At 45.2% G+C, this 12,860-nt stretch overlaps 2 protein-coding genes and 1 long non-coding RNA gene across 5 annotated transcripts; 2 read left to right on the top strand and 1 right to left on the bottom strand.

Moving 5' to 3' along the window:
- Nucleotides 1-615: 615 nt before the first annotated feature.
- On the top strand, nt 616-3,218 carry LOC125509749 (pentatricopeptide repeat-containing protein At4g20740-like). Its single transcript, XM_048674784.1, has one exon. It carries the CDS (start codon nt 639-641, stop codon nt 2,961-2,963), a length of 2,325 nt encoding a protein of 774 aa, XP_048530741.1. The 5' UTR covers nt 616-638; the 3' UTR covers nt 2,964-3,218.
- A 998-nt stretch (nt 3,219-4,216) lies between these two features.
- LOC125509750 lies at nt 4,217-6,130 on the top strand. Its single transcript, XM_048674785.1, has 2 exons — nt 4,217-5,312; nt 5,393-6,130. Exons 1-2 carry the CDS (start codon nt 5,260-5,262, stop codon nt 5,793-5,795), a joined length of 456 nt encoding a protein of 151 aa, XP_048530742.1. The 5' UTR covers nt 4,217-5,259; the 3' UTR covers nt 5,796-6,130.
- A 42-nt stretch (nt 6,131-6,172) lies between these two features.
- On the bottom strand, nt 6,173-8,414 carry LOC125509751. 3 transcript variants are annotated; one of them, XR_007284211.1, is made up of 4 exons: nt 8,272-8,414; nt 7,501-7,667; nt 6,680-7,164; nt 6,173-6,609 (listed from the first exon to the last, which is right to left on the bottom strand). It is a non-coding gene; the product is annotated as an uncharacterized LOC125509751 (long non-coding RNA). The 3 variants fall into 3 exon arrangements; XR_007284210.1 differs by having other exon boundaries at nt 6,675-7,667; XR_007284209.1 differs by having other exon boundaries at nt 6,680-7,667.
- Nucleotides 8,415-12,860: the final 4,446 nt, after the last annotated feature.

Below are 12,860 nucleotides of genomic sequence, written 5' to 3'. Positions count from 1 at the left end.
ACTCCCAGTGCCACCGCGCTTGGTGCACCGGGATGTGCAGGCGCCGGCGTTCAGGGCGGAAACGCGCCGGCGATGGAGGGGGAGGGGGAGGGGGAGCACGGGATGACGAGGCGCCGGGGGTGCCCTTGCCCTTGCCATTGCTGCTGCTGCCGAAGAGGCCCATGGCACGCGCTAGGGTTTGCGGTCGCCGGTGAGGAAGCAAAGGAAGTGATGGGGGGCCAGATGTGGACGGGAGAAGTGGATGAGGCCGACCCCGCTGCACGCGTGGTTAAAAAAGGACGCGCGCACTGGCTGACGCGTAGGCCCGCTGTCGGTGGTCGTCATAAATAAGACGACCGGTGACGGTTGGGTGTCCGCCAGGTGGGGACGCGGAGAACGGCGAGGAGACGCGCGGCGCGTCCGCGCCGACGCATTTCAGACGCAATTTTAGGTCGAAAATGGGTCGGCGCGGACGCCAGGCGGACACGATTTGAGTTTGGGTCGACGCGTTGGGCCGTCACTTTTATCCGCGCCGACCCAAACGAATAGGGACGGACGAAATGGATCGCCCATTGGAGTTGCTCTTAGGTCGGCCCGTTGGATACCTCTGAGCCAGCGTGGCGTTCGACCGGCCTGCCGGCTCCAAATGTTTTCCAATCATGAAGTACCGCCGGCCGTTGGATGTGCCGGAGCAGATGCCGCCCAGGGCAGACTCGCTCGCATTTCTCCCCTCCACGCCGGCTTCCTCTGCTCATGCTCCTCGCGACGGCGCTGCGGCGTGCCACCGCACACTGAGAATGACCTCTCCGTTATCCCCTCCCGGTCCGGCTGACAGCCGCCGCCGCAGGCACACGATCTACCATGGCCACCGCCGCGCGTCCCCGTACCGCCCCACCGTCCATGGCGGTCTCATCACCCACCTCCGCGCCACCTCTCCTGGACCCCGCTCCCCTTCGCCCGCCGCAACCACCGCCCCTTTCCACCTCCCTGACTGGGACCCCTCCTCCCCATCGCACTCTCCTCGCTCGCCACCGACTCCGTCGCACTCCACATCTGCCTCTTCCCGCCGTCTCTCCCCGCTCGCGCGATTCTTGCTCGACGCCCTCCGCCGGCACCAGCGCTGGGGCCCTCCCGTCGTCGCCGACCTGTCCAAGCTCCGCCGCGTACCACCCACCCTCGTGGCTGAGGTCCTCAGTGCGCACCCGCCACCGCCTCCCCCGCTCGCCCTCCCCTTCTTCCACTGGGCCGGCCGCCAGAAGGGCTTCCGGCACTGCTTCCCCGCGTTTCACGCTCTCGCCTCCCTCCTCTCCGCTGCAGGCCTCCCTGCTGCCGCCGATCAGCTTCCCGACCTCATTCGCTCCCACGGCAAGCCCGTCTCTCACCCTCAGCTCACACTCCTCGTCCGGCTTCACACCGCTGCACGCCGCCCCCTCCGTGCGCTCTACACGCTCCGCCGGTTTCGACATGAGTTCTCTGTCCAGCCGCAGGTCCACGTTTGCAACCGTGTCCTCGGCGCCTTGACTGCGGCAGGGCATGTTGAGGATGCGCTCAAGCTGTTCGATGAAATGGCTGAAAGTGGCATCAGGCCTATGCCGGTCACATTTGCAATCATCGTGCGTGCGCTGGGCCAGGAAGGGATGGCGGAGAGGATCCTAGAGATGATTGGGAGGATGCGTGATGAGGTGTGCCGGCCGGACGTGTTTGTGTACACTGCGCTGGTCAAGACGATGGTGCGCAGGGGGCACATGGAGGCTTGCATCAGAGTGTGGGAGGAGATGGAGAGAGATGGTGTGGAGCCAGATACAATGGCATATGCTACAATGGTTGAGGGGCTATGCAACGCTGGGATGGTAGAGAAAGCAGCTAAATTGTTTGAGGGGATGAAGAAAAAGGGGTTGTTGGTTGGCCGGATCGTGTATGCGTCACTCGTCGATGGGTATGTTGCAGCTGGGAGGGTTGGGGATGGCTGTAGGATTTTGAAGGAGATGGTGGATGCTGGCTATCGCGCTGAGCTCAAAACATACAACATACTCATTGGCGGTCTGTGTGGTATAGGTCGGGAGGATAAGGCACATCAGATGTTTCAGATTGTCCTTCAGGAGGAGCTAGTGCCAAGCTCTGAGACTGTTTCACAGTTACTAGTTTGCTATGCTGATAAGGGTGAGATGGTTAATTTTTTTGGATTGGTTGACAAATTGGTTGAGCTGAGCTTGCCTGCCATAGAATTTTTAGCAGACTTCTTGAGGCTCTTTGCATGCAAGGGCGGTAGGGAATTGAAGGCCGTGGAATTGTTCAAGACTTTGAGACAAAAAGGGTATTGCAGTGTTAACATTTATAACATTCTTATTGAGAATCTGCTCAAGATCAAGGAGAGGAAGAAAGCATCATTACTGTTTGAGGAAATGAAAGCTTCAGATGACTGCGAGCCAGAATCATGTACATATAGTCTTATGATTCCATGTTTTGTGGATGAAGGAAATATTGAAGAGGCTTGCTCATGCTACAACTCCATGATGAAGGCTGAATGGATACCAAGTATTTCAGCCTATCGTTCGCTCGTGAAAGGGCTATGCAAGATTGGAGACATAAATGCAGCTGTTTCACTTGTATCAGATTGTCTTGGAAATGTAGATAATGGGCCAATGGAATTCAAGTACACCTTAACTGTTATTGAAGCTTGCCGATCAAAAGACCCGGAGAAGGTCATGAAAGTGGTGGTTGAGATGATTGAGTTAGGTTATTTAATAGAAGAACTTATCTTCTCTGCTGTCATCTATGGATTCTGCAAGTACGCAACTTCAACTGGAGCTAGAGAGGTGTTCTCTGTTATGAGAGATAGGGATATTATTTCGGAGGCTAATTTTATTGTTTACGAGGATATGCTGAACGAGCACCTGAAGAAGGTCACTGCAGACTTGGTGATATCTGGATTGAAGTTCTTCAACCTTGAATCAAAATTGAAATGGAGAAGCAGAATCGATTGAAATATAGGTACAATCTGCTTACTTTCACTTTGGATCTGTGTCGCTTAAGTATAAGATTGTTTTGATACTTCCCAATGAGTTTATGTTGCATCATTGAATAAGTACTGTCACTGCTTCAACCTCTTCTGGAAAGTTGCGTAGGCTGCTTATTTCAGCAATGTGTGCAAGGAGCAGGATCTGGCTTGCCGGAGTTGATATCTAGACTTATTTAGACCAAGTTATGGGTGATTCATATTTCTTACTGGTTATGATTTTTTTCCTCAATCTCCTCTTCCAAGAAAACACAATTAATATAGCATGTATTGCATTTGAAAAAGATGACAACAGTTGGGAGCAGTTCTGGAGGGTCATAACTAGTGTGTCTTTTACAAGCATCAGTTTACACACACTTACTGGCAGTTTGGATATCTGTACTGCACCAAAAAAAAGTCTTAACGTATCCTATATATCCATTTCTTAATGTACTTGAATCATCATAATTTCATGGGCAAATGTGGTATCGTTGAGAAGTGAGAGAAGGCACCAGTAAATGTGTTTATTAATGCATGACATACTAACGAGTCAGAAACTGAAATATTCTGTGTACCCTTGTACCCGTGATGCATAGAATCCATGGATCTTTTGAGATTTTTTAGGGATTGTCTAATGTATTACGAGGAATAGAGATCATATTCATATCACAGGAGCGAGCCATCTGGCTTACGCAGCATTACATATATAATATGTATGTGAATCCACAGCCTGCCTAAAATTCAGAACTAGGTTGCTTTAATACTATACACTAGATCATCGATGGCCCGCGTTGCTGCGTCCATCTGTTGTACTATGGAATGTTCAGACTTGATGCCTTGAAATATGTTTAGAATACCACCATATATCCTGTAGGTTTAGAAGAAATGAAAACCAAGAAGCTCAAAGGGTATGACAGAACAAATATCACAATAGCAAGCTTCAAAGGTAGGAACTGAAAATCTCAGATATTTGGGTTTCTAAAATCATGGCCAACATAGCCACTAAGTTTGTTACCGATTACAACCTTGGAGCAGAGCATGTACCCAACCATAATGCTTAAAAGGAATTGTGAGGCATCACAATCTCAGAAATACAATGATAGATACAATGCGAGATATCAGAGCATGTCGCCGCGCTGGTCCACTTCGGCCGCCGCGCTGGTCCGCTTCGACCGCCGGCTGCTGCTGCCGCTGCTGGTGGGTGACGCCGACCCCCCCCCCCCCCCCCCCCCCCCCCCCCCCCCCCCCCCCCCCCCCCCGATCCCCGCCGCCATCTCTGCTGCCAGCTGGCGGCTACCACCGCCTCTGATCCCCACCCCCATGTCTGCTTCTACGAGCTGGTACCGAACCTGACAATTTGAAAAAAAAATGCAGTTCAATCAATTTCAGTTCCAAGAATGTCCAGTTCAATCAATTTCATTGTAGCAGCATGTTGTGCGTAAATTTGTGCAGAAACTCAGAACCGACTTTTAGAAAGTGCTCAGTCAAATTCAGTTAATAGAGAACTACTCCTAAGTTTGGAAAGTGTTCAGTCAAATTCAGTTAACAGTGTACAGGAAATTCACACGATATTTGAGCTGTTCTCACACGTTATATGTTGTCAAATTCAGTTAACAGTGTACAGCCCCAAGTTTGTGCAACTGTTGGTACAAAAATTCAGTCAAATTCAGTTAAGTATTGGTACAAACTCAGAACCAAATTTGTGCAGCAAGTTTTTTCCTTACAAGAATCAGTTTACTGTTGGTACAAAAGTGCTCAGTCAAATTCAGTTAACTGAATTTACCAAGTGTTAAATGTGTTACCTGAATTTACAAAGGAGCAAATGAGACTTGAAGAGTACTTGCACTTAGTTTTGCAGGGCTCGTACTGTTATGTCAAGATGGAATATCAGCTAGATGTACTGCAACTGGAATTTGTCTGTAGTTTTTGGAAACAATCAAACAGTATTTTTGAATGAATTTCAATTCTTAGTGGAAACTGAATATTGTGCTGTAGTTAACATGAAGTAAATTCTTCTGCTAGTCACTGATTAAAATTTAGTGGAAACAGAATTGATAATCAGCATACAGATCGCAGAACATACAGTTCATTTTCAGTTTCAAAATGGAAAATACACTTCTTCAATACTCCAATTTTACAAACTGAAAATTATGACAGTACAAGCAGATCTCAGTTTCAAAATGGAGTAATTTACAAGCAGGTCTAGAAAATTGCACTTGTTTGTGTGGAGTAATTTTGTAGAAGTTTTATAGAGTACTCTGAATCCCACCTGCGTGTGTCCCAAAATGGAGTACATGTTTCAAAATTCCACAAGTGCACAAAATGGAGTAATTCACAGGTGAGCACAGTATTAAAATTTCCAGTTTTGACATTTTGGGGATTCCGTCAAGCATCCTCGCCTTTGATCTGTTGTCGCAGGAGGCTGCTGGGCGGTGAATGCGGGGATGGTTGCTGCTGCGTCGGGGGAGAGCTTCTGCCGAATCCAATAGATGAGGTTGACGGCGAGGTGGGCAGTGGTGGCTGCTGGGCGGCGAGGCGGGGACCGGCTTCGTGGTCAACGGCGGCCAGCTGGGGAGGAGGAGGTCGACGAAGGGCAGTGCCAGCTCCGGTTCGCCACCCTCGGGGAAGGACGCCGTCGTCGGACGGGGCGCCGCTGGTGGAAGGCACCGTCCACGGAGTGGAGAAGGGGCACCCGTGCTTCCCGGTGCTCGGGTCGACGGCGTCCATGGAGGGGCGATCTTCATGGTTGGCGGAAAGGAGGTGGTCGACGACGGGCACAGGCAGGAGAGCGTGGACTGCGGACGGTGGTCTCCAAAATTGAACCTTCGCGGACGGCGGGCGAAGGGGAACGAGGTGGCGAGTGGAGGGGAGGGGAACGAGGCGGCTGTGCGGGATGGCGGGAGCCAAGCAAGGCGGAGGTGGCGTGGGAGGAGATTGAGGAAGGACGAGGACCGCGGGTTTGGTCAGGAAAACGACGAGGACTAAATTGCAAAAATGACCTCACGACAAGAATTACGGGAGGGAGGGAGTATATTTTAGCAAGCTCTTTTATTCTAAATTAGTCAAAACTGGGCAAATCATCCAGTATTAGGTTTTTATATATGTGAACAAAAAAACACGATAAAAAAATATCAGACAGTAGCATTATAGCCATAATATTAAAACATCAAGCAAAGCCCAACAATGACGGGAAGAACGTGTTGCCTTGCAACATCATGTCAATATTTTACATCTTCCTGAAAGTGACAATGCATCATACAGTAGAATTTATACATGCCAAGGCGGAAGCCAGTAGAGATATTTAGGCACATTCACCGGAGTCACTCACATGATCCTTCTGTATCTAATTCAGCAATGATTTCTTCGAGTGCGGCGCGGTTCGCTGCGCTGGTTGTGCCACAGGGATTTCGTAGGGGGGATTTCTACTTGTGTGGCATGCAAGGAAAAAGTGGGCTGTGATTTCTTTGATCAACTCCCACAGCCCAGCTTTGAACACTGATAACCACCGCCATCTTACTGCCTTCCAGCTACACTGGTGTTTCTCAAAAAAAAAAAACTCCAGCTATACTGGTCACACGATAATTTTGGTTAGATGGTATAGCCTCCACAGTTATCTTGCATCTGAAGGCCTTGTGCTGCACAAGATAATGATGATCAACAATCTAAACAATCCCCCTCTTAATAAAGACGCCCAGAGAACCATACCATAAACACACGTGGAATGACATGAGCTAAATAAGCCACTGTGGCGTCTTCCATCCCAGTGGAGCTAAAATGCCGGTCCCTGTCAGCAAGCAGCAAGAACACATCACTGCTTATACTAACGCCACTTCAACAGATAAGAACAACAATTACTTGTTACGGAAGCCAGATACACCTGGATTAGCAAGACTGATTGAAAACTTCGACCAGTAGCTCCCCGTCAGCATAACCATACCTCCAGAATACAAATTAATTAAAAAGTTAGAACCAAAGACAGCAGCAAAGCATGAAAGTGAAACAACACGCAACCATTGTGTAACACTGAACCGAAATGAAAGCGCAGATCATAAAGAGGTATACAATCCTGCATCTTAAAACTGCACCCCATAGCAAGCATGATCACTGGTTCCCCACGGCTCCTCCTGATCAATTCACCAGCATCCACTTGCTCTTCATTCCAACCCCACAAAACGATGATAGCCATATGTCTAAAAACACATAAATTAGCAAGCATCTACACAATTCAAAGGAAGGCCATGATATTCATTTAAGTAAAAGAACCGTCTGTCACACGTAAAATGAATGCTATTATTCCAAGGGCTCTAATATTCACTTGTGTGTAGATAATAGCATGGATACCATGACCCTACAGCAACAACAGCAAAAATCAATGAGCAAATTGGGAGAGCCAAGGCAAAGCAGACTACAAATAGCTAACCATTTAGTTGAACTCACCAACCAAATCCCAAAGGGAAACATTATGCAACACATGGAAGAAAGATACCAGGAGCAGAAACAATGTACAACAAAAAGCACTAACAAACCTTCTTGCCTCCTAAAACCATATGCAGACACAGGACCTCAGCATCCCTGCCCTCATCACAATGTTCCCAAAGCCGACAAACTCTCACACAGATACGCCCATCCTGAGAACCAGGTTAGCTCGGCCTTTTCGTATTGCCGGACTGATGGAGTACATGCTGTGAGCGATCTGAATATGCAGACTTGTGTTAATTTGTCATTGCATAACAAACCTTGACACGAAACTGCCTAGGTTGAAGAGCAAAAGGTGACTTTGGATTGGTCCCATTGAGCACTATCCTGGGAACACAAACAGATTCTCCAACTGCAATCCCCGTTAATACAACGAAATCCCCTCTAGAACAAAATCAGAAAGCCTTGTAATCAGCAATCTTGTCCCCTTGCAAAGACCCAGTGATCGATTCAGGATCGTCAACAAAATGATAGGGAGTACAAGTTTTAGCTTGAGATAATGGGTAGGATTATTAGACGCCTTGAGCGAATTCAGATACTCCAATGGGTTTTCTTTCTCTACATTGTGATTTGTGGGAACCGGAACATGACCACCACACTAATATACCGACAAAATCGAAATACACCACCCAAAAACTGAACATGTAGCGACATATACAAATCTTAATATAAGAGAAGGAACAACGTAAGTATCAGGTACTCCCTCCGTAAACTAATATAAGAGGCGTTTAGAATACTAAAATAGTGATCTAAATACTCTTATATTAGTTTACAGAGGGAGTACCACGGTGCCCCAAAAGCGATACGGCAAAGAAGAAGACCTGACGCAGAGCCGAAGCCTCCCTAGCCGGAAGCAGCAGCCAGGAGACCACGAGAACGGCGCCCCAAAACAGAGCAGAGGGCATCTCCCTTCCAATGCAGCGGCGGCGGAGACCGCCTGGACTGAGAAGCCACACCAAGAACACCTCACCAACAACCCCTCTCCCCTCTGTACACAGCCCCGCCCAGCGCCCAGGCAATCGAGCGACACGTGTTGCGCGACTCCCTCCCATCTCCCATGGGCCACGCCACCGCTTTTGACCCGGAGATCGATGGATCGACCAGAAAAACCTCGCTTCAGACTCACCGACAACCGGGCCCATGATACCCCACGTCTGATAGAACGGCCCACAAAACGGGCCTGCTCACGAAGCGCATGCCACGTTGGGAGGACCAAGTCAAAAGAGAGCTCCTCGCCAGCGCCTTCAGCGCCCGCTGCGTCGATTGCATGGGCTTGGCCCAGCAACGCGCGCTGGCTCCCGCTCGCTAGCCGCCCACTCGATCGCTCGATCGCTTTTTTTTTTCTCTTCCCCAGAATTGCTACATTATGTCATGATTTCTCTTAGGAAAAAATCAACAGGTTTTCTACAGTACATACTCTGGTTCTTAGGAAAAAGTTCATTGAATTCGAAAAAAATTCACCGAATTTGCAAAAAAGTTCATCAATTTTGAAAAAAAATTTGTCGAATACGAAAAAAAGTTCATCAAATTTGAAAAAAGTTCATCAAATATGAAAAAGTTCATCGATTTTGAAGAAAAGTTCATCGAATTTAAAAAAAGTTCATCGAATATGAAAAAAGTTCATCGATTTTGAAGAAAAGTTCATCGGATTTGAAAAAAGGTTCATTGAATTCGAAAAAAAGTTCATCAGATTCAAAAAAAGTTCATCAATTTTGAAAAAAAATTGTCGAATACAAAAAAAGTTCATCGAATTTAAAAAAATTTCATCTAATATGAAATAAAGTTCATCGATTTTGAAGAAAAGTTCATCGGATTTGAAAAAAGTTCATCAGATTCAAAAAAAGTTCATCGAAGTTAAAAAAAGTTCGCCAGATTTGAAAAAAAAAGTTCATCGATTATGGAAAAAGTTCATTGAATTTGTAAACAAAAAGTTCGTCCATTTTCCGGAAAAAAGTGAAGAAATATTTTTTCTCGATTTTAAAAAAAGGAAAAAGAAAAGGCGAAAGAAGAAAGTGTAGAAAAGATGTATATTATCACATCAAGCTTGGTCGCGCGGTGGTTGTTGAGTCGTCTCACGTATTGTTAGGTCGGGGGTTCGATTCTCTGTCGAGAGCGGTCTTTTTTGCGCTATAAAAACGGACCCAACTTATAAGTCACCCAACTTATAAGTCATAAGTTGCTCCACCCCAACTTATAAGTCACCCCCTTTTGCGTGGGTCCCATCATCTTTACATTAAAAAACAAGGTGGGAAGGTGTGGGAAGGTGACTTATAAGTCAGGTGACAACCAAACAGACGTGATTTATAAGTCATTGGTTTTAAGTCACCTGACTTATTGGAACCAAACAGGCCCTTAGTCATATTACTACATTATTACTACTCCCTCTGTCTGAAAATACTTGTCGGAGAAATAGATTAAAATGAGTGTATCTAGAATTAAAATACATATATATATTTATTTTTATGACAAGTATTCCTGAACGGAGGGAGTAGATGTAAAGGCGCGCCTTGCCGCGCGGCTTTTCTTTTTTGCTGATTCTTTTTCTTGATAACAGTTTTCGTGAACAAACATGGAGCAACTTCTTGATTGAAATTTTTACAGCCAAACATTTCTGCAACTCAATCTAGGTTTCTAGCTCTAGATTGACAGGCGACCAGCTCTCGCGGATCAACTTATGGAGTCAGGATTTCTCGAAGCCTAGCGCTAAACCTAAGCAGTTATAAATAACACTACTAGCTTGAAAAAAGTCAAATAGCACACATACTAATAAGAACATATTATACCATTATTCTGAAGTGTGTGGCCTAGAATTAATTATCCGGGTCCTCTTCCCCACTCTCATCAAATAACAATGATTTGATTAAATTAATACTCCCTCCGTAAACAAATATAAAAGCATTTAAATCACTATAGTAATCTAAACGCTCTTATATTTTTTTTACGGAGGGAGTACAATTTAACATCACCAATTTATTAATTTTTGATGATAAGAAGGAATTAATGGGCAAAAATAGATGATATGAAAAACTTATACCATTACCTGATGGAGCAGCCGTTTGTGGAGATAAACTGATGGAGCAGAACAGAGGCTACTCCAACGAGGCTACAGATTATCAGATTGAGATTCGGAGTAATAGCCGCCTGGGAGCGCGTCTGGTCGAATCGAGCAATCGAGGAGAGTTGAGGGGCGGCGGTGACGGCGGCGTGAATGAGATTACTTTTACCTAATCCAATCTGGTGAGACGAGGGAAAGTGTCAGAGACTCAAAGCAAACCGTGCGTGATGGCGATTTGGTGGAAGGCGCTAGCGATTCCTTTGAGCGATCGTCCTAACTGGGCTGGACCTCGGTTAGGATACATGGATGACACATGGGCTGAGGAACGTCCAGCTGGGTTTGCATGCCTGGGGCTGGGCCGATATTACACTACAAACTTGAAAAATTCTGCTGAATGTATAGACTAAGAGTTGGGCCACGCCTGGGGCTATAGCCCCAGTTGCCCCAGGCCCAATTCCACCCCTGTGGAGCCAGACAAAATATGAAAAGCATCTCAGCCACACAAAGAAAGATGGTGAGATTAATCTTATTTTGCTCCCCTCCATGAAAAGGAAATGTTCACATTACATTTTAGACATCAGATTGTGGCACCATTCACTGCAGAGACATTGAGAGACATTGAGATGCATCTTAGCAGGGCATACGAGAGGCCACAAACAACAAAGCCAAGGACTTAAACATCTTGATTTGGGCTTGTGTAGTACTCTGTTGCACTTAAACAACTTGTGTGCACCTTAATGCATATACAAATGGCCAGTTCATTTCATGAGCGACATATGTGTACATGAGCTGAAAACGTCATCAAAGATTGCAAGAGTATATAAAATGTGTAACTAATAGCTATCGAAAATTGACTTGTTTTGTGACTAACCAGTTCACTATTATCATCTCAGGCTTCGCGGTTCATATGCACCTATGCTGCCAACGCACTGCGGACTCTTACTACAGAAAAAAAAAATGATAGTTGCTAGTGGATAACATGATTCCTGGAACAAATATTAATTTCTAAAGATCAATCATATAATTCTCTGACTTGTCCAAGGTGGAGGAGTTCAATGTTTCGCAGAGTGTGGTGATAAAAGACTACATTCAATTACCTTCTTTGTATGAAAAATCAAGGAGGGCCAGAACTAAATTTGTAATATCCAAATATTAAAGAGAACTTACGACAATAATTGCTTGCAAGTCATTTTTTAAATTGCTTTAAGAAACTGCACTTGTTATCCACATAAATTGAGTTGAACAAAAGATGTTGTCTAAGTGATGGACATAAGAACATGCTTGAAAGCTAATATTGCCAAGTTACCATATACATGAACTCAACTCTAATAGTCATTCTGAAAAACAACTAAAAAGGGTGCAAAGCAAACAAAAAACACTCCAAACAAAATAGTGCAATAAATCAAATGGAATCAAGTAACCAGAGGGTGATCTTATCTAGACAAACATGGTGTCAAGACTCAGTCACCAACATGAAATAGGCGGGGGCAATCAAGGTGAAGAAATGGAGAAAGAAACATCACCGGTTCAGTCAGCACGAGTTGTAAGTGCACAACACTCGTTTTGGTTGTTAGAGAAAACAAAAGAATGAGATTAATTGTAAATCTATCTAGTAGCAATTAACATCTACGTTCATACCCAAGATTGAATGACATGTAGGCTCTTTCCCATTGCTAGTTAAAGGAGACGATTCCCTTTCACTTATACAATATTAAATCCCTAACGCCCCTAAGATGCTCGAGTCAATAATAATCACTTGAAGATTCCCAAATTATGAGAAAATTAATTAACTTGTGTTCTACTAAGGACAAAAAAGGAAGCAGACATTAAACTGAAGAATCGGTTCTTGGAGTGTTGTTGAGCTTTCCTTGTGATTTTAATTATGCTTCTATGCGAGATTATAATTCTAAGACTGTAAATAAACAGCATTAGACTATTGTTGGGTTACTCATTTGTGCTGAACACGTTGAAGACCAACTCGTGTTACAAATAAGAGCATGATTGACTATCTATTAACTTGTAGTCTGAAAATTGTCGATCAACAAACTTGGAATCACCACTTATGATTCACACATGAAGACACATGCAACTTTAGCTTTTATGATAGCATTCCGTGGAAAAGAGCCGCTTACTCACTGGTGATGAAGATGAACTCAGAGATGCACACCAACATGATTTCCTTGGAGTTGGAAATTAAGAATTGACAACATGATATGTAGTCTATGTAAGCAATATTTAAGATATCTCATTACAAACAAAGTGAAAAAAAACAATGATACTCCTAGTAGTTAAAGTTTGGAAAGCTTCCATTATCAACACGAACCATGAGGTCAACATGACAGGTTTTTTGATGGA

The sequence above is a fragment of the Triticum urartu genome, chromosome 5 (genome assembly GCF_003073215.2).
Source record: "Triticum urartu cultivar G1812 chromosome 5, Tu2.1, whole genome shotgun sequence".
NCBI lineage: Eukaryota > Viridiplantae > Streptophyta > Magnoliopsida > Poales > Poaceae > Triticum > Triticum urartu.
This window is presented reverse-complemented; position numbering and strand designations above follow the sequence as displayed.

What these genes read in the sequence shown, in the direction of transcription:
- LOC125509749 (XM_048674784.1), top strand. Translation starts at nt 639, where the DNA reads ATGAAGTACCGCCGGCCGTTGGATGTGCCGGAGCAGATGCCGCCCAGG.
- LOC125509750 (XM_048674785.1), top strand. Translation starts at nt 5,260, where the DNA reads ATGGAGTACATGTTTCAAAATTCCACAAGTGCACAAAATGGAGTAATT. An exon ending in CAAAATGGAGTAATTCACAG is followed by an intron (nt 5,313 to 5,392) that starts GTGAGCACAGTA and finishes CTGTTGTCGCAG; the next exon opens with GAGGCTGCTGGGCGGTGAAT.